Source organism: Theropithecus gelada, chromosome 15, assembly GCF_003255815.1.
Source record: "Theropithecus gelada isolate Dixy chromosome 15, Tgel_1.0, whole genome shotgun sequence".
Taxonomy (NCBI): domain Eukaryota; kingdom Metazoa; phylum Chordata; class Mammalia; order Primates; family Cercopithecidae; genus Theropithecus; species Theropithecus gelada.
This window is the reverse complement of record NC_037683.1, coordinates 97,221,794-97,242,873: the sequence shown is the minus strand read 5'-3', so window position 1 is coordinate 97,242,873 and position 21,080 is coordinate 97,221,794. Positions and strand designations below refer to the sequence as shown.

General features: G+C 37.9%; 2 protein-coding genes and 1 long non-coding RNA gene across 8 annotated transcripts in view; 2 read left to right on the top strand and 1 right to left on the bottom strand.

Annotated features, from left to right (window-relative positions):
* Positions 1 to 6,785, top strand: part of KIF27 (kinesin family member 27) — an 86,189-nt gene extending 79,404 nt beyond the window's left edge. For all 6 annotated transcript variants that reach the window (XM_025359509.1, XM_025359510.1, XM_025359508.1 and 3 more), the window contains one exon: positions 3,116 to 6,785. In XM_025359509.1, coding sequence (XP_025215294.1) covers positions 3,116 to 3,600 — 485 coding nt within the window. In that variant the 3' untranslated portion in view covers positions 3,601 to 6,785. The remainder of the gene's footprint in view (positions 1 to 3,115) is intronic.
* Positions 3,013 to 8,810, bottom strand: LOC112607997. The gene is made up of 4 exons (XR_003115927.1): positions 8,763 to 8,810; positions 4,912 to 5,066; positions 3,458 to 3,571; positions 3,013 to 3,193 (listed from the first exon to the last, which is right to left on the bottom strand). It is a non-coding gene; the product is annotated as an uncharacterized LOC112607997 (long non-coding RNA).
* Positions 8,811 to 10,853: 2,043 nt separating this feature from the next.
* The window catches only part of GKAP1 (G kinase anchoring protein 1), a 93,918-nt gene continuing 83,691 nt past the window's right edge, over positions 10,854 to 21,080 (top strand). Inside the window, exons 1-2 of the mRNA XM_025359488.1 lie at positions 10,854 to 10,900; positions 11,235 to 11,309. The gene's annotated coding sequence lies outside the window, so the exon portion shown is untranslated. The remainder of the gene's footprint in view (positions 10,901 to 11,234; positions 11,310 to 21,080) is intronic.

Here is a 21,080-nt window from a genome sequence, read left to right as displayed (position 1 = left end):
TTGAGGTATCTGATATTAGACATCTAGTTTGTAAATGGCCCATGTGTATGCCACTGAGTCTACTAGACATTTCTTTAAAATGACAATGTGATATACAGGTTTAAGAAATCAGGATCTTCATCCTGCTCTTTAACCAAACACACAAATCTAAAACACAGTTAATTTTGGAGAGGTGTACAATGAGAATAACACTGTTCTGACCAACTAACCCAAGGAGTCTAGTCTTGATAATAACGTTGGAGATACTATTTCAGCTAATTTGCTATTCTACTTAGAAACATTTAAAATACTTCTATTTTTGGCTATAAAAAGTAATGTATAGTCATTATAGAAAAATCTGAAAATGAAGAAAACAAATCAGTTATAATCCTACCCACATTTGAGCATAATTCTTTTCATATTTTCCCTATGCTTTAAAATATACAGTTGCAACTATATTGGGGATATAGTTTACACTATATCCTATCTCATAATGCTACTCTAATATAATGACATGAAACAAGATTCGTTTGAATTATAAAATGTAGCAATTTATATCAAACTCTGAGTTCCAGAAAATGTTATACATGCTTAATAATCAGTATCCTAGTTAATAAATAACTATCTTGGTATTTGGTGCAGTGTTTTTTTGTTTGTTTATTTTTTGTTTTTGAGATGGAGTTTCATTCTTGTTACCCAGGCTGGAGTATAGTGGCGCTATCTCAGCTCACTGCAACCTCCACCTCCTGGGTTCAAGCAATTCTCCTGCCTCAGCCTCCCGAGTAACTGGGATTGCAGGTGCCACCACCAGGCCCGGCTAATTTTTTGTATTTTTAGTACAGACCATTTCGGCCAGGCTGGTCTCGAACCCCTGACCTCAGGTGATCTACCAGCCTCGGCCTCCCAAAGTGCTGGGATTACAGGCGTGAGCCGCCATGCCTGGCGGTTCAGTGGGTTTTGATAGAAGACTGTCTACAAGACTTATATTTTCTTTGAATATTTTTGGCATTTTCATATTGCAGAAAAATTCATCTTTTGACTAAAATATCTTGGGTCACTTGATGGTCATCCTGTGTTACAGTGTATACGTTTTCTAACAGGATAAAATCAGTTTTATATGAACCTGCATTCTCTCTACTTATATTTAAACCTATCCTTGTATCAATTTAAATCACTATAAAACTATGTGTAAGGATAATAGAGTCAAAAGATCTGGGGTGGAATCCTTACTTCTTTCACTAGTCATCTGACCTTGGGCAAATTAATCTTTCCCTAGTTGGTTCCCTCAATTATAAAATTCTGGAAAAGGGAAACTTTCTTGTGAAGAATCCAACTGGGCTTTGGAGTGAGCCTCAGCAATGAGCCTCTTATCATCTTTTGAAAATAAGATATCTTACTCCTTCCCCCAGATACCGTCATCTGGGGAGCACGAATTTTTTTTTTTTTTTTTTTTTTTAGAGTTGGGGTCTCGCTCTGTTGCCCAGGCTGGAGTATAGTGGTACAATCATGGCTCACTGCAGCCTCAAACTCCTGGGCTTGAGCAATCCTCCCACCTCAGCCTCTCGAGTAGCTGGGGCTACAGGCATGAACCACTGCATCCAGCTAGGGTGCAACATTTTTAAAAGCTTCCCAGTGACTCTGAAGTACAGCAAAGTCTGGGAGCCACTGTCTGTGGTCAACTTTGTATCAGTTCCATGTACGAGGATCTAGATCATTTGCTATTTTAGGTTATTTGATTTTGAGGTAGTTTTAAAAACTAGAGAGTCAGTTATGTTTTAAACCAGGGGTTACAAACTAGAATGCCTACCTGAGCCAGGGAAGCCAGAGTGAGCAGTGGGGACTGCAGCAGTCATCTAAATGGTCAGTGGCAACTGTGTTCCAGCTGCTGTTGCAATTTAGAAACTGTTAACTCTTACAGTTTTTCTAGAAAAGCTGTAAATCTCTATTTTTATAAGAAACTTTTCAATGTTTAAATTTTGGGTCAAGTATTACTAACATTATAGGCCGAGCAAAACATGTCTCTGGGCCAGATTTGTCTTGGGAGCTGCCAGTGTGCAACCTGTGTTTTAAAACTTTGTCTTTGCAGGACTGGGCCAGGCACAGTGGCTCATGCCTTAATCCTAGCACTTTGGGAGGCCAAGGTGGGTGGATCACCTGAGGTCAGGAGATCGAGACCATCCTGCCTAACACGGTGAAACCCCGTCTCTACTAAAAATACAAAAAATTAGCCGGGCGCGGTGGCGGGCGCCTGTAGTCCCGGCTACTCAGGAGGCTGAGACAGGAGAATGGTGTGAACCCGGGAGGCGGAGCTTGCAGTGAGCTGAGATCGTGCCACTGCACTCCAGCCTGGGCGACAGAGCGAGACTCCATCTCAAAAAAAAAAAAAAAAAAGAAAAACGTTGTCTTCGCAGGATGAAAAGTATACTAAGCATGCATCAATATGTTAAAGTTGGCATTTTTCATCATATTAGGTCTAGTACCTATAATGCATTTCCCTTAAGCAAGTTTTTGTCTTTGATATCAGATATTCTTTAAGAACCTCTAGCTTTGATCTCTTCACCCTAATTCCAGTGGGGTGTCCCCACCTAGGGCGTATTCTCTCATTTCCATTTTGATGACAGAAATTGTGGCGCACACCCCATAGTACATGCAGACAGCAGAACGCTGCTATCACGCTGGGAGTGCCAACCAAGACCAGATTTCCACACATATAATGCCAAGTCCCAGAGTTTTCCCTTGAGATACGGGGCAGAGCCAATATTATCCAGTGCTGGCATCACTTGGCCATGATTTAGAATTCACTAGTAGCAAGACCAGCAGAGAAGGCAAGCATGGAAAGGCACAAGAGGCGCCCAAAGCACTCTTATGTTCCCAGGGAGTACCAAACCCCTGAAAGACTATTTCTCAACTCTGTTCCATGAATTAAAGTTGTGAGTTATTCACATACAAGATGCCTATAAGTGAAATAAAAATATATTCACACATCTGTTCATCTAAAATAAGTCATTTAACAAAAAAGTTGAAAAACATTATGCATATTGGGTGATAATAATGTATTTATGTTAAGATGTTTTGATTAAAACACCTAATTTTGAGGAAATAATATCTAATTTTTTGGTTTGGGGATTATTTTTAGATCATGAGGCTGGAGATGGAGTCCTGAAGCCAGAAGAAGGAGGCATGCTTTCAGAAGAATTAAAATGGGTATCCAGACCTGAAAGTATGAAATTAAGTGGAAGAGAAAGAGAAATGGACAGTTCAGCAAGCAGCTTAAGAACACAGCCAAATCCTCAGAAGCTCTGGGAAGATATCCCAGAATTACCTCCAATTCATAGTTCTTTAGCACCCCCCAGTGGGCATATGTTAAGTAATGAGGATAAAACAGAAATAGGTGATAATCAGTTTACAAAATCTCACAGTCGACTATCATCCCAAATTCTGGTTGCGGGAAATGTGGGACAACTTCATGGTATTACACCGGTAAAACTGTGTCGAAAAGAATTACGTCAAATTTCCGCCTTAGAACTATCATTGCGACGTTCCAGTCTTGGAGTTGGGGTTGGATCAATGGCTGCTGATTCCATCGAAGTATCTAGGAAACCAAGTGACTTAAAAACTTAGATATTTAATAATAGAACTTTTAGTAGATATGTAAAAAGATTCCTTTTTCTAACCTGTTAAAAACTAAAGCTCAATTTCACTACCTCTTTCCTCAGAATAAAGGAAGAAGGGGAGGAAGGAATCTCTAATTCTTTTATATACTATAGATGTGTACATCTTCTATAGAATACTTGGGAAGTTTAATTTATATTTCCATAGTAATCAAACATGTTTTCCAATACTTGATAACATTTAAATATTTACATTTATAAATACACTTAAATGTTTTTCCAGGCATATTTGAAGAATAAAACTAATAATAGACTAAAATATCTATCAAGTATGTATTATTATATAATATAAATGTACATTATATTATAAAAGTATTTTACAATATAACTATATTATTGTTATTCTCAAATACAAGTATATTGTTATTTTTAAAAGGTCCAGCTAAATATTGCTTTTGTCAGAGGGAGTCACCTGCTGCATATGTGGGCTAAGACAACCTCTCAGCTTTATGGATTGAGGCTCATTTACAGTCCTCAGAGCTCACAGAAATGATCAGTCTTGACTTTTTAAACATGCTCACTGTTCTGTTTCTGGAATTTTTTTGGATTTTTAAAAATTTATAATGTTATATTTTTTGTTTACTAATATTATGCAATATAAGTTTTCATGCCTTTCCTGCTCTATACACTCAATATATCTCTCACTATGCTACTAAAATTGGGAGAAGTGGATGCTGTTCCATGGAATAGGGAAATGATAGAATAAAACTAAAGCATTGTAACATTTCAAGAGAAAGAACACTGGTTATGACATCTCCGGTCATACGGAGTATGTCTGTAAAGCCTGAAGTCTCGCCAAAGCATCTTTAATGATCTGATGGGCTTAAGTCTGATATTTTTCTCTACAACCTCCTTAGTCAGGCTTTGCAAACTGGCCAAACTACATTGGGGCTGTAAATATGTCAATGAAATTTTTACTAAAATCTCCAAGTTTTTCTGGCCAAAATTTTACTATATAATGTACAATTTAGTTTGGAATTAAGAACTAAACAGTTTACCCGCCAAATGTAGCTTGTACTTTTTAACCATATTTTTCAGTTATAGGAAACATCCATTGTAATGACCTGAGAAATTATTTTGTTACTTAAGTTGTTCTTTGTTACTTTTCCAAACTTTCACTTGTCAACCAAGGTTGAGTTTCTTAAACTTAAATTAATGTTTGGGTGGGGGCTGTAGCAAAACCATCCTGACATGGATGCTTACTCAGAGTCACCCACTTCCTTGCTGAATCCATTTTTTCTGATGTAGTGCTGCTACAGACCTTTTCCTTTTGTCCTTCCCTCTGTTGCTATGGACTTGATCACCTCACATAGGACCCAAACTGTCACCCTGTGCTCAAAGACTTAAGGCTTCCTTTCTCTCATTGCTAGCCCCTAGGGAGTAGAGTTTCTCGGTCTCCTTGCTAAAAACCAGTTCCTTTAGGAAACAAAACAAAACCAGCTTATAAAAAGGAAAATAGTTTCTCTTTTAAGCATGGTACTAAAATTTATTTAAATAGATTTCTGTGGACTTACCTGGGAATGAAACAATTTTTAATATTGGTCCAATGAGATACTATTTTCTAAATTTCAAAAAACTAATTTACAAACTAACTGGGAAATTTTATTTTTACCAGATTGAAGTCAGATTCTGGTTTCCAGCTAGTCTTCCATTTTTATAAATTTATGTATATTCATATATATAAATATAAGTCATATAAACCAAAGGTAAAACATACACATTATAAATATGTATAAATGCACTGACCTTTTGCCATTTTATATATGTATATACACACTTGTATATATACAAGTATATAAGGAAATGTGTATTTCCACAGGTAAAACAAGTATATGTAAATTAATTATTTCTAATTAAGGCATAGCACATTACTTAATCTTACAAGCAATTTATCATTAGGACCTTCATTAATAAATACATATTTATTTAAATATATTATTGCTGTGCTTTGTTGAAGGCACTGACCTTTTACTATTGTCTATATATATACACTTGTATATAAACACTTGTGTATATATATAGTATATATATACTTGTATATAAATATAGGGTATACATTATACATTATTTCGTTATATATTTCATATCATATAATGATACGTAGTTATATATAGATACACTTTGTATATATACATATAGAAATAATATATAATGGTCAACGGTCAGTGCCTTTAACAAGCATAGCAATAATATATTTATAAATATGTATTTATTAATGAAGATCCTAATTATAAGTTCCTTGTAAGATTAAGTAATGTGCTATGCCTTATTTAGAAATAATGTATTTAAGAATGTATTCTGATACTGGAATCCTACTTGCTCAAGAAATTAACACATACTTGTTTTACCGTGGAAATACACATTTCCTCAAAGCCAACTCACTAATAAAGCAAAATTTATATGAAAACAACAATGATTAGGTTTGATTATGCAACTGTGAGTTGATTTCTAAATAACAAAGGTATGGTTTTTTCCTGCCTTTTGGTGAAACATATATCCTTTATATAGTATGACAGATTTCATGCCACATATGCAAACACACATATAAATAACGTCATGAATAATATATTCTGGAAATGAACCTCTGGTCATTCTAGTTTAGTCAGCGTTCTCACAAAGGAAAGAAAAAATCAGACACCTACCCAAGGCAAGTAAAATTATTGTTTTACATTTACAAATAATGATTTTACTCTTTTTCACATGCTTTTTCTAAACATTTTGTCACTTTATTGCCTTTTTGCATGTATATAAAATGTTTGTGGTTTTCTTTTTTTTATTATGTTCTTTTTTTCTCTAACAGTAATAAAGCATTTGAAAGGAAAAATATTTGTAAAGTACTAGTTACGTCCCTAACTCTAGAGTGTTATAGCTAACAGATGGAAAATTCTGTAAGGTGGGAACCACAGGTGGTGAGAACATTGATGAAGGTGCTTTTGTGCTTTAATGTGTGCTTTATTTTTGTTAATGTATTTTTTTTATTGTTGCCTCAGTGCTTCATATCTTCATGAACTCAGGGTCCAAGGAGTCAGCAAAAATATGATCTTCATTAATTGTGGACTAGATTGCCACTAGCCATTGCCTTGTTCAGTCTAGGCCAATAAAGTGAGGAATGCTTATTTGAGACTAAATTCCTTATATAGAAAAAAAATAAAAGTCTTATACTAAGTTTTGGAATGACTATCAGGGAGTGAAATCCTCAGTGGGAGTTGGGTTCTGTGGTCAAAACAAATTCTCATACATTAAATGCAAGTATGACATATTTTGATTTTTCACTTATTTCCTTAGGCACCTAGTTGTGACTTTCAAACAGTGGGGTATCAGTATTTAAAAGTTCAGGTAGAAAGTTACTTATGTCCACAATTCCTCTCTCAACTTCATTGGAATTTTTTTAAAAAAATTCATTATGTATATTTTACATTTAAAGTTATAACAGATTGTAGGCTGCCTTAACACTGATAATATATTCTTCTACATTTATATTTTCAAAAATTGAAAATAAAGGCGAGAATGAGATCCATCTGCAATAAGCATCTCAAAAGCATTGGGCATATAGTACTTTTGAGCTTATGTTGGCAGACGTACACCAAGGGTAGGGTACTGGGGAGCCTCTGCCCAATAAGGAGAAGTATTTTATCACTGTCATTGCTGCTGAAAAAAGCAGGCTCACTTTTCATAGGTTTTTTTGTTTTTAAATTATCTGTAAATAATGCATCCCTTATTGCCTACACCAAGGTTGACTGCTGCGATTCCTTCCATTCCTTGGACTGTACTGCATACAAAGATAAAGCATCAAATACTGGAATAGTGTTTGATTTTTATAATGGCTTTCATGTTGACCCCAACATGACTTCAACATGGAGGTAATCAGAACAAAAGAAATTATGAAAAGAAATCCCAGAAAAAGTTGATGTTACAATGCTAGCTTTTGATATTTTGCATAGTTCTCATTTGTCTGTTTTTATGTTTCCTTCAGGAATTTCTACAGTAAGTCAACAGAATTGGCACTATTTGAAATGCTAACTGTAATTTGATTGAAACCAAATATATTGAATTAGACTTACATATTATGTTCTACTGGTTAATTATAACACACAACTCTATTCAGTTATCTACAGTACTTTTAAGAGAAAAATACAGGGCCCGGCCCTGTGGCTCACGCGTGTAATCCCAGCACTTTGGGAGGCCAAGGTGGGTGGATCATGAGGTCAGGAGATCGAGACCATCCTAGCTAACACGGTGAAACCCTGTCTCTACTCAAAACAAAAAAAAAATTAGCTGGGCATGGTGGCGGGCACCTGTAGTCCCAGTTACTCGGGAGGCTGAGGCAAGAGAATGGCGTGAACCCGGGCGGAGCTTGCAGTGAGCTGAAATCGTGCCACTGCACTCCAGACTGGGCAACAGAGCTAGACTCTGTCTCAAAAAAAAAAAAAAGAAAAACACAACAATCTTATAGTCTGTTATAAAGAGCAAGATCCCTATATGCCTAAGGAACAAAATCATTCACAAAAGAAGATAAAATTCAATATATTTTTTAAAATGTATACTTAATGATTCTTGGAAATTTGAAACTATTATTATATAATTAAAGTAGACCAAAAGGAACTATTTTTAAACCTTATTTGTATACTGTATTATTGTGTTTTCAAGCTTACTACAGTACATATACAAAGCAAGGTACAATTTTTCAAGTCCAATATGGTAAATATTGTTAGAAGTTATGTGATTGGCTGGGCACAATGGCTCACACCTGTAATCCCAGCACTTTGGGAGGCCGAGGCAGGCAGATCACGAAGTCAGGAGTTCAAGACCAGCCTGGCCATGGTGAAACCCCATCTCTACTAAAAATATAAAATTAACCAAGTGTGGTGGCACACACCTGTAGTCCCAGCTACTCGGGAGGCTGAGGCAGCAGAATTGCTTGTACTCGTGAGGCAGACGTTGCAGTGAGCCAAGATCACGCCACTGCACTCCAGACTGGGCAACAGAGGGAGACTCCGTCTCAAAAAAAAAAAAAAAGTTATGTGGTCTGAAGTGTCTTATTTTTAAACGAACCATTCCTTGGACCCCACTCCACACTTACCAACAACAAATTATAGGCATGTACTTACTTACCTTTCATTTCCCACAATGATCCAGGATTCCAATAGCTCTAAGACAGATGACTGGAGTGGGAGGGAGACAGGAGGGAAGGAGGTTTATTTGAAAGCATTCCATAGACAAGCAAAGGATTTTCAAAAAATATTTTGAGAGAATATATTTTTCTGGCATAAGGACTGAAACTTAAATTCAACCTTTGGCTATCTCTAGACACTAAAGAATACTCTTGATTAGTACTGGCTTTGCCATTTAAAAATAGACAACTATTTTTTATACTGGTTTTTATTTTTTATACTGGTATATTTTTATACTGGTTCCTTTTCCTATATTTACTATTCACTCAGGATATTATGAAAAGAAGCCATCCTAGATCATATTTGAATATAAATTATGGAGCCATTCAATAGAGAATTATAAGAAATAGCAGTTTGTGGTAAATTCCAATCACCTAACAACATACACTGAAGGAAGGCAGTTAGGACTTAAGTGATCTTACCTTTGAAGAACCATGAATGATATGCCAAAACAAACAAAAAACTGCTGTAGGCAAAATGGGATTTATTTTTGCAAAACAATGATACCTCAACTATTTTGCTTATTTTTTCCCTCTGCTAAAATATCCCTGAATTTGTCTACCGAAAAACCTGTGTATAAAAAACTTTAATTCAAGATTACAAGCCAGCAGCTACTGGCCTGCCTTGAGAGGCTGGATTAACATTAGTCATTTTCATATGTGGGCTGTAGTTGAACTTCACCGTCCTATCCTCTAGGAGTGAAAAGCAGTGAGGAGTTATCTGAGTTCAACTAATTGATCATTTTCATAATTTATAACTATTAAAGTATTGTTGTTACTTTCTAGCATGCTTTTTCTAGATGGGAATACTGAGAACAGGGCAAGGTATTTTAATACTGAGGAGTTAATCTCCTTTTGAAATTTCCATCACCTGGGAGGGTTGGGCAGCATCTGAATTGTTCCATTCAAGGCCTGGGGCTAAGCCCATCTGTTTCACCAGATACTTTCCTGGCTAGCTCCAGGTGTCACCAGCTGTTAGACATGACTAGAATGACACAGGCTGTAATTTTATTAATAGAGTACATTAAATGGTATTTTCTAAACCAGTCTTTAAAAAAAAATCTATTTATGAATCACTACCCCGCATCTAAAATCAAAATCATATTTTTCAAATGCAACACAAAGTAATTAGGAGGGAAATTACTATTTTTGCTACATAGTAAATAGTCTTGCTTTATCAAATAAATGCTTTATCAAATGAAAGCACTTTCAAAATTGAAGCGTCATATATGTTTAAGATTAAATTATAAGTAGGTTTTCTATACAGTTGGATGTCAAAATGGGATAACTGGCACACATGGTTGTTTATTTTATATATATGCAAATCATAAGACATCTTCTAAACAAATTCTCAGTTTTAGTTATATATATCTTCTAAACAAATTCTCAATTTTAGTTATATATGTTTCAACAGTATAAATAAGAGTATTCTCTGGGAAGATTCATGTGAATTCTAGCAAAAATGTTTTAAAGACTTGCTGAATCTATTTTTATAGGCATAGAAATGCTTCATGACTATTTCTTTGATTCATGAGTGAAAGAGCATGTTTTCTACTGGATCTTTGACCACCAGTTTTTGGCTATTTATTACTTATTTTTTTAGTAACAATTACATTTGTAAGTTGTTGAACTATGTCTAGAAAAATAACTTTTCTTAAAACTGATATGAATTTTAAACCCTATTTTCCCCCAAAGAAACTATAAAACAAGAAGTTAATTTTTTTGCACAAGTATAGGTATATGATCAAACAAAAAGCAAATCAGTCTTCATTTAGCATCTGAGACTTTTAGCTCCTAAATACAAGAAGTGTATTATAATTAAATTTAACATTACCATAGTGGCCTATCCTTCATAAACATTCAGAGGGAAACTCATTCCCCTTAGTTTGCAAGTATTTGCCAGTGTAAGGAATACTTTTTCTCTAGATCACAGCACCTATGACCTGAGCAGCCAAGTAAAGAGAGGGTCAAGACTTTAAGGGTAATGGAACCTACAATCATAAGTATTCTAGTCGATTGTGAACAAATAAATCAGAAAAGAAGAATACTAACATACAGTTTTCCTGAGTTACCTTAAGTGGTATGAGGTATTCTTAGTAAGGTTTATTACAAAATTCAGTATCTCCCATGAGAAAGGAAGCTAGGTTTAAGCATTTGATTATGTGAGTTTAGTTGGCCCTTCACCCTTCAAGACATGGGCCAGCACTGTGGGGTTAAGTTCTTACATGGGAAATAATCTGTACCTCTTCCAAAGGGTGGGCTGGTAGCTAAAGTTATTTATTTTCTGAAAACATTAAAAAATGGCATCTATATGTAAATGCTAAAATGTAAAGATGGGAATTTCTACAGGCTTTTAATTTATAGGCATTTCCCTGCTTTATATTTTCTATCAACCTTTATATATTTGCTGATAGAGTTGAAAACTAAAAGCCCTATCCCTCAAGGAACTTATAGTCCAGTGATACTACTTATGGAGAGAGTAAATCAGGGTAAGGAAATAGAAAATTAGGGGGGCTTTTTCAGATGGTAATAATGTTTCTGAGCTCATATATACATAAAGCTGTAAGAACTACATGTAAACATACTGATAAAAAATGCTTCTGTAATGCATGCATGCTCAAAGGGAGCAAGTATCATAAATTGTATCTGAACATGGAAATCACATCCAACCAGCTTTGATGGAAGAAGAAGAGCACTTTACAGTTTTAAGTCTTACATTTGGGTCTTTGATCAATTTTGAATTAGTTTTTGTACATGGTATGAGGAAGGGGTCCAACTTCATTATTTTGCATGCAGATATCTAGTTGTGTCAATATAATTGGTTGAAAAAAACTATTCTTTCCTCATTAAATTGTCTTCATACATTTGTTGAAAATCAGTTGACCATACAGGTTTATTTCTGCACTCAATTTTATTCCACTGGTCTATATGTCTGTCCTATGAAAGAACCACACTATCTTGATTATGTAGTAAATTTTGAAGTCAAAGTGTGAATCCATGAACTTTGTCTTCTTTTCCAGTATTTGTTGGTTATTTGGGGTCCCTTAAGTTTCCATATGAATTTGAGGACCAGTTGTCGATTTCTACAAAAAGGGAGACAGAATTTTGATAGGAATTGCATTGAATCTATAGATCAATTTGGGGAGTACTGCCATTTTAGCAATATTCAGTCTTCCAATCCATGAACTTGAGCTGTCTTTCCATTCTTTTAACCATGTTTTTTAGTTTTCAGTGTACATATCTTACACTTCTTTGGTTAAATTTATTTCTAAATTTTTTTTTGATGCTACTGTAAGTGGAATTGTGTTCTTAATTTCGTTTTCAGATGGTTCATTGCTAGTGTCAAGAAATACAACCGCTTTTTATATATTGATCACTATTTATTTTTAGTGGATAGTAAATTGGTTTAAGAACACATGCCATGAATCAAGAAACTTAGATGGTGCTTACCATACAAACTAATTTAATGAGCAGAAACCCCAACTACTTTTTTGTTGTTGTTGATAAAATTTTAGCTGTTTATTTTAAAGACTATTTCTTTAGGAATTGTTTCTATTTTATTTCTAGGCTAAGGGTGGTAAGAGCACAGTAGGTCATTTGGCATTTGTAGTCTATAGTATGAGATCTTTCATATGTATTTTTCCTATAAGTGAAACACAAAGGAACAATCCTGAGCAACCCATGTCTCTCTGTATCTTGAGAATACTTTCTATATATTCCTCAATGCTATATACTATATTTTAAAGATTATACTGCTGACAAAGTTAATTTATTCAATAAACTTCTATGCACTAGGTCTTCATGCTGAGTGCTAAATGCTAAAAGAAACAAAGCTTAATAAACCACAGATCCATTTGCCAAGGAACATACAGCCTGTTGAGGAAAGACAAGTAAACAGGCAGTTACATTTGAATTTGTTCATGCAACAACCATTTGAATGCAAACAATGAGCCTGGCACTGTAGTGACATACCAATGAGTAAAACAGACCAGGTCTCTGCTTTTAAGGGCTCACAAAGTAAAGAGGAATATAATGACTCTGGTAAAAATATAGAGGGTACTGTGGGAGTATGGAGGAAGGGCATCTAACTTTTAGGGGTAAGTGAGAATACATGGTATTTGGTTTTCTGGTTCCTGCACTAATTCGTTTAGGATAATTGGCCTCCAGCTGCACCCATGTTGTTGCAAAGGACATGATTTGGTTGTTTTTTATGGCTGTGACTATTTTGTTTTTCTTGGAGTTTATTATTTTCTTCTTCTTCCTCCTTCCTCCTTCCTTCTTTCTCCTTCTTCCTCCTTCTCTTTCCTTCCCCCTCCCCCTCCCCCTCCTTCTTTTCTTTTCTTCTCCTCTTCCTCCGCTGCTGCTTCTGCTTCTTCTTTCTTCTTTCTTCTTTCTTCTGACGGAGTCTGGCTCTGTTGCCCAGGCTGGAGTGCAGTGGTGTGATCTTGGCTCACTGCAAGCTCTGCCTCCTGGGTTCACACCATTCTCCTGCCTCAGCCTCCTGAGTAGCTGGGACTACAGGCACCCGCCACCACACCCAGCTAATTTTTTGTATTTTTAGTAGAGACGGGGTTTCACCATGGTAGCCAGGATGGTCTCGATCTCCTGACTCCTGATCTGCCCGCCTAGGCCTCCCAAAGTGCTGGGATTACAGGCGTGAGCCACTGTGTCTGGCTATTCCCTTTTTCTTAAGTAGCTTAGTTTTATCTCTCTCTCTCTTTCTCTCTTTTTTTTTTTTTTTTTTTTTGAGACTGGATCTCATTCTTTCGCCAAGGCTGGAGTGCAGTGACGCAATGATAACCCATTGCAGCCTCAATCTCCCAGGCTCCCACCTCAGCCTCCTGAGTAGCTGGGACTACAGATGTGTACCAGTACACCTGGCTTTTTTTTTTTTTTTTAAGGTAGAGACAAAGTCTCAAAATGTTGCCTGGCCTAGTCTCAAAACTCCTGAGTTCAAGCCATCCTCCCGCCTCAGCTCCCAAAATGTTGGGATTACAGATGTGAGCCACCACACCTGCTGGTTGCTTAGTTTTCTCTATACCTATCACAATTACATCTCCGTATTTTCCACCAGAGTTGTGAAATTTTGTTCAAAAGGTTCAGACATATTAGGTAATCCATCATTTCCATTTTCTTTTCTTGGAGACATCCCTTCTAGAGGCTTCCATCCTCTAGTGTGCTCTCCAGGCCTGCTACACAGCTGACCTCCTGGAACCTCTCTTCACCTTCATCTAGGGCAGGGGTGTCCAATCTTTTGGCTTTCTTGGACCACATTGGAAGAAAATGAATTGTCTTGGGCCACACATAAAATACACTAACAATAGCTGATGAGCTAAAAAATAAAATAAAAAATCACAAAAAAGTATGTTTTAAGAAAGTTTACAAATTTGTGTTGGGCCACATTCAAAGTCATCCTGGGCCACACACCACGGGTTGGAAAAGCTTGATCTAGGGAATTCTCTTTGTTTTCTGCTTTGTTGGATTTCCGGTTTACCAGATCCCACGTTTTTCTGTTTCTTTTTCTTTTTTGAGACAGACTGTCACTCTGTCACCCAGGCTGGAGTATAGTGGCATAATCTCAGCTCACTGCAGCCTCTGCCTCTCAGGTTGAAGTGATTCTCCTGTCTCAGCCTCTCAAGTAGTTGTTATTACAGGCATGTGCCACCACATCGGTTTTTATTTATTTTATTTTTTTAATTTATTTTTGGTAGAGATGTGGTTTCACCATATTGGCCAGCCTGGTCTCAAACTTCTGGCCTAAAGTGATCCACCTGCCTCAGCCTCCCAAAGTTCTGAGATTACAGGTGTGAGCCACTGTGCCCAGCCACATGTTTTTCTGTTTCTTGATATACACCTTTACTTGGATGGAGTGCTCCTTCCAGCAGTTTCCTGAGGGAGAAGAGTATATGGAAGCTAAAATTTTTGAGAATTTCTTGATTTTGACATGTTTTCTCACTTTCTGCACTGCTTTTATTTCCTCCAAGTCCTTTTTTTCTTTCTTTCTTTTTTGAGACTGAGTTTTGCTTTTATTGCCCAGGCTGCAGTGTAGTAGCTTGTCCTCAGCTCACTGCAACCTCTGCCTCCTGGGTTCAGGCAATTCTCCTGCCTCAGCCTCCCAAGTAGCTGGGATTACAGGTGTGTGCCACCACGCCCAGCTACTTTTTTGTATCTTTAGTAGAGATGGGGTTTCACCATGTTGGCCAGGCTGGTCTCGAACTCCTGACCTCTAGTGATCCACCCTCCTCTGACCTCTAGTGATCCAACCACCTCGGCCTCCCAAAGTGCAGGGATTATAGGTGTCAGCCACCACACCTGGCCACTGAAGCTCTTTTTTTTTTTTTTTTTCTTTTCTTGTTTGTTCATTGTAGGTTCTGTCTTTCATGTAAGGAGGTTTCTTCAAATAAATGGAGATAATCAGCTGTTCACCACATTCAAGAATAAGGTGATAGCTGGGCATGGTGGCTCATGCCTGTAGTCCCAGCTACTTGGAAGGCTGAGGCAGGAGGATCTTTTTTGTTATTATTATTATACTTTAAGTTCTAGGGTACATGTGCACAACGTGCAGGTTTGTTACATAGGTATACATGTGCCATGCTGGTCTGCTGCACCCATCAATTCATCATTTACATTAGGTATTTCTCCTAATGCTATCCCTCCCCCAGCCCCCACTCCCCAACAGGCCCCGGTGTGTGATGTTCCCCGCCCTGTGTCCAAGTGTTCTCATTGTTCAGTTCCCACCTATGAGTGAGAACATGTGGTGTTTGGTTTTCTGTCCTTGTGACAGTTTGCAGAGAATAATGGTTTCCAGCTTCACCCATGTCCCTGCAAAGGACATGAACTCATCCTTTTTTATGGCTGCATAGTATTCCATGGTGTATATGTGCCACATTTTCTTAATCCAGTCTGTCACTGATGGACATTTGGGTTGGTTCCCAGTCTTTGCTATTGTGAATAGTGCCACAATAAACGTACATGTGCATGTATCTTTATAGTAGCATGATTTATAATCCTTTCGATATAGACCCAGTAATGGGATTGCTGGGTCAAATAGTGTATTTAGTTCTAGATCCTTGAGGAATTGCCACATTGTCTTCCACAATGGTTGAACTAATTTACACAGGCAGGAGGATCATTTGAAATCAGGACTTTGAGGCCAGCCTGGGCAACACAGAGATACCCTATCTCTAAAAAACCTTTAAAATTTGTATTATTATTTTAGAGAGTCTCACTCTGTCAACCAGGCCAGAGTACAGTGGTGCAATCACAGTTCACTGCGGCCTCAAACTCCTGGCTCAAATCATCCTCCAAGCCTCAGCCTCCCAAGTAGCTAGGACTACAGGTGTGTACCACTAGACCCATCTAATTTTTTATTCTTTTCTGTAGAGATGGGATCTCACTATGTTGCCCAAGCTGGTCTTGAACTCCTGGGCTCAAGTGATCCTCCCACCTCAGCCTCCTAAAGTGTTGGGATTATAGGTATTAGCCCGTGCACCCAGCCAAAATTTTTCAAATAAAAGAATGAGGCAATCAAATGTTGACAGGAGCCCTCGTAGGTACAATCAGGGATTGCTGACTATTGGGCTGACCGTAGGAGACAGGCAACAAGCCACACTCTTCACCATGGGATCCCCAAACCTCAGTATTTGGAGACCTCTTCTCTTGGAGCAGCTGGTTTTCCCCTAAGAGGAAGCTTCCAGTCTCTTGACAGGATCCCAGTATTCTAGGATCTGAATTTGTGAATGAAGCTGGGGGAAAGGGGTCTGCCTTATAATTTAATATGCACAAGTTCACTTAATTCTGCTTTTCTGTGTAGTGAGTCATCCCTGTCTTCAGCTCTGCCTGGTGCCCGGGAGAGCTCTGAATCAACCTCTCCAGAAAGTAAACCACCTATCTTCTGGTGAATTTGGGCAGCATGGAATGGAGTAGGGTATATAGGGGAGGCAGGATCTCATTCTCTTTAGAAAACATTCACAGTGAATTCTCCTTTTCAGCCCTGCTCTCCCTCTACTTTCGAAGAGAAGGCAGCTCTAGTTTTAGAGCCTTTCCAGGGTGCTGTGACATGGATAGGTTCACTTAACGGCTGGTTCTGCCTCCTCCCAAAAGCTTAAGCAGTCACTTTGGAGGCTTTGGTAAGTCAGTGATCACTCATCCATCTGTTTTCCACGTTCCTAAGTTTTGTTGGCATTTTATTCAGCGGGGAGCTCTTTCCCTGTTTGCTTTTTCTTTACAGATTTATATCTTTTTTATTCCTTTACTGTCATTTTAATGAGGTCTCTGGAGTAAGTGGAGACAAACGTGTGTTCAATGAACTATGCTTAACCAGAAGTTCCTTGCCACTGGGTTTTAACATGTACAGATGTAATGAACATTTTCTAAGTAGGGAAAGTCCATGTACAGTCAAAGCAATTCCATAATAATTAGAAATAAGTATGATAATAGAATAACCATACCTAACTTAATGCTTATATGTACTTGTAGTCTTTAGAATGGTTGTGTGTGTGTGTGTGTGTGTGTGTGTGTAACGTGTCTTATCCTCACAATAACCTCATAATTCTACCCCTAGCAGTCTGAGTCCAAAGCCCCTACGTTATATAACATAGTACATCATTTCCCAAGCCACGAGTAATCTTATTTTCAATTTATCAGGTCTTTAGTCAATCCCCACTTATTGTTAACTTAAGCTATAACTGAAGTTTTAATTTTTTAATTTTTAATTTTAAGTTTTGGCCCAGGTGCTGTCGCTCATGCCTGTAATCTCAGCACTTTGGAAGGCTGAGGTGGGTGGATGACTTGAGATTAAGAGTTTGTAACTAGCCTGGCAACATGGTGAAATCCTGTCTCTACTAAAAATACAAAAAATAGCCAGGCATGGTGGCATGCATCTGTAGTCCCAGCTACTTGGGAGGCTGAGGCAGGATAATTGCTTGAACCGGGGAGGCGGAAGTTGCAGTGAGCTGAGACTGCACCACTGCACTCTGGCCTGGTTGACAGAGCAAGACTCCATCTCAAAAATAATAGTAATTTTAATTTTTGTGCATACACAGCAGGTGTATATATTTATGGGGTATATGAGATGTTCTGATACAGATGTTCTGATTATGCAATGAATAATAATCACATCATGTAAAACAGGGTATCTAGCTCTTTATAACCGAGGTTTTTAATGTAGATTTTGAACATTTACTATGCATTGTTTGATGTGGCAGAGCGAGCATCACTGTAGATGCATCTACTTGAAATACACGTTGGAGGTAGGACAGAGTAGTCTATGACAAGTTTTAAAGCACTGTCATTTAAATTGGAAAACCTGGCATGTGTCTGGTTTATAATACAGACAGATGGGCATTTCCTGTAAAAGAAGGCAGTTACCATTGTAATTTGAGAGGTCGGAGAGAAGCAATTAGAAATCTTACTTTAGCAACATAAAACGTGAAAGCATCTGTTTAATGAAATGTGATATTTGCAAGAGTTTAACATAGTAAACCACTGATGTCCCTGTGCAGCCTAATTTGGAGAATTCAACCCCTCACTCATAGATGAAAGATTTTAGTACTAGGGCTACTATCACTCTCTCCAAAACTACACACTACTACAACACTATTGTGGTATTACTCTTGCGGTAATTCTTTGTGAGGGGTATGTGTATATATGTATGTACGTATGTAGAATAGATATATATAACTAGGTGGATGTTCACTCAAAATCCTTACTGCATCTCAATTCCTTGACCTCCCTTCAGAGGATCTTGTACCCTCTGGTACCTCAATTATCCATTCTCAAATGCATTCCTTACACTCTAATATTACTGATAACTACAGCCCCTCCTCTAATTTAATTCAAGCCTCCACTCTCCAACCATCTCTTATTGTTCCAAGGTCATTCCATATAGTAACTAAACTTCAACAATTCTTCAACCTAATCAAAAACACCAATTCAGTCACTCTACCATCTTTCTACCGTTCTTCACTCCTCTCGTAACTTTACTTCTTACCACTTCTGAAATTATAAGGCCTCCTTTGCTTCTACCATCACCAACTCTGCCCTTAGCTCCTCATTATGCTTGCCTGGTCAAATCTCAGTCCTGGTTACTGCCAAAACTGCCTACTCAGTGCCTGCACATGAGCAACTGATTATGGCTGGAGAAAATTGCATAACCAAGTGGCTAGCCTCACTCTAAATTCATGACCACTTATTCAATGGGGCTCTTAGTAATGCCTGGAAACTTTACCATGTTCTTTAGTCAGTTCATTCTCCCTCACTCAAACTCTGATTTCACCTCCCTTCTTCTCTCTTCTTTTCTCATTACTTCCCATTAAGGACTACATTACCTAGAGTAGGCTAAACTACTATAACAAATAGACTGCAAAATGTTATGGCTCCAACTCAATAGAAATATATCTTGCTCACATAATTGGGTGTCCAGGTCAGTGGGTAGCTCTCCTTCATCCAGGCACCTTCTTTCTTGTGGCTCTGCCAACTCCGGAGGCTTGTGGTCATCTGCATAACTGAAGTAGAGTCACTGTGTCCACGGTCCAGCTGGCAGAAAGGAAAATGCATTAAAGAGGCACAAGTACTCTCAAAGTAAACGCCTTGGCCTGACAGTGGCAGACATAACATCTGCTCACGTCCTATAACTTAATACTTGACCATATGCAACTGGAAGACAGGCTGAGAAAAGCAGTCTGTGTTTTCAGGGAGAAGGGGAGACTAAATTGTGATGGACAATTAGCAGTCTGCCGAAATGATCTTGTTCCTCATTTTGCTGAGAAAATAGAAGCAATGGGAAGGGAAACTACTTTCTCCCACTGTCAAATCTATCTACGTATCTCGGTATGTCCCATATATGTGGGAACTGAGGAAGATGGGATCCCTAGACCAACCTCGACCAGAAAGGGGATCTTTCTTTCCAGGCTTTCAATGAGAACCATGTGGTCTTAAAGACCCTACCACCTAATCACAAAATGCAAACATACCTTCTTTCCTTGTGCTTTTCAACCTCTGTGGTTTTGGATATTGTTGATCAACACTCCTTTCAGTCCTGCTTTTGTGAAACTCCAATTTACCTTGCTGATGATTCTGCATTACCCTATTCTCCTCCCACTTTCTGTTCTACACCCTTTCTTTGCTGGCTTCGCTCACCTAGATCAGAGCTTCTCAAACTTTTTGATGTGGCACAAATCTCTTCGGATTCTCGTTCAGTTGAAGATGCTGGTTCAGCAGGTCTGGGGCAGGCCCTGAGATTCTGAGTTTCTAACTAACGTCCTCATGTCAGTGCTGCTGGGCCACTGACCACGTTTTGAGGAGTGAGACTCTAAAGAGGGTGTTTTCCAAGATTCTGACCATTGTCGTCTTATCTCACAGCAATATTACCGCTAGGCTGATTATTAATGAGTCTATTTTCTAGTTCGGTCCTCTTTCTCATACTACAAAACCTTTATTTCTAACATATTAGTGTCCATGGCTCTCTGGCTGTCTTGACAACCCTTTGAATTCTTAAAATGTCCAAATCTAAACTGATCTTCTCTCAAGAAGTAGCTCCTCCTTTCCTTTGTTTGTAATTGTCTCTTTTCAATCTTGCAATTATCTACAAACTCAAAACCTCCACTTTCTTTGATTTCTCTCTTCCTACCCACAATTAATCAATCAGTTGCCAAATTCTATAGATTCTGCACGCACATCACCTCTCAACCATGCTCTTTTAAATTCCCCTGGCTGTCCCTTTAGGTCAGACTCATCATTACCTTTTACCTGGCCTACAGTAGAACTGTCAGTTTTTCCACCTCTAATTTCTGCTTCCCCTCACAGATAAATCAATAGTGCAAAGAAAAAAAACCTTCTTTTCTTCCCCCAAACTTCTAAACCATGAAAACTCAAAATGCTGAATTAAATACAAATTCATCCATTTGGTATCTTAGGCCCCATACTCCTTTGTCTCTGCCACTTCTCAACATACCCTGGAGTCTTTGCTCTTTCCCCAACACAACTTTCACTGATTCGCCTTCGTATATATACTCATGCTATCCCTTCTTGCTGTAAAACTCTGTCTCCTTCAAGGTCAATCCCAAATGCCTACTCCTTCATGCTGCCTTTCTTTCTTTATCCCCAAGACAGATATACACGGTTCTTTGATTCCCAGCAGTACTCTGCCACTTTTCACATGGAACCTATCATGGTTTGTCTTTCATTGTCTATTTTATCTTTGTTTTATTCCTTAGTTATTTGAAGGCAAAGATATCTTCAACTCCCCTCTGTAACTCTGC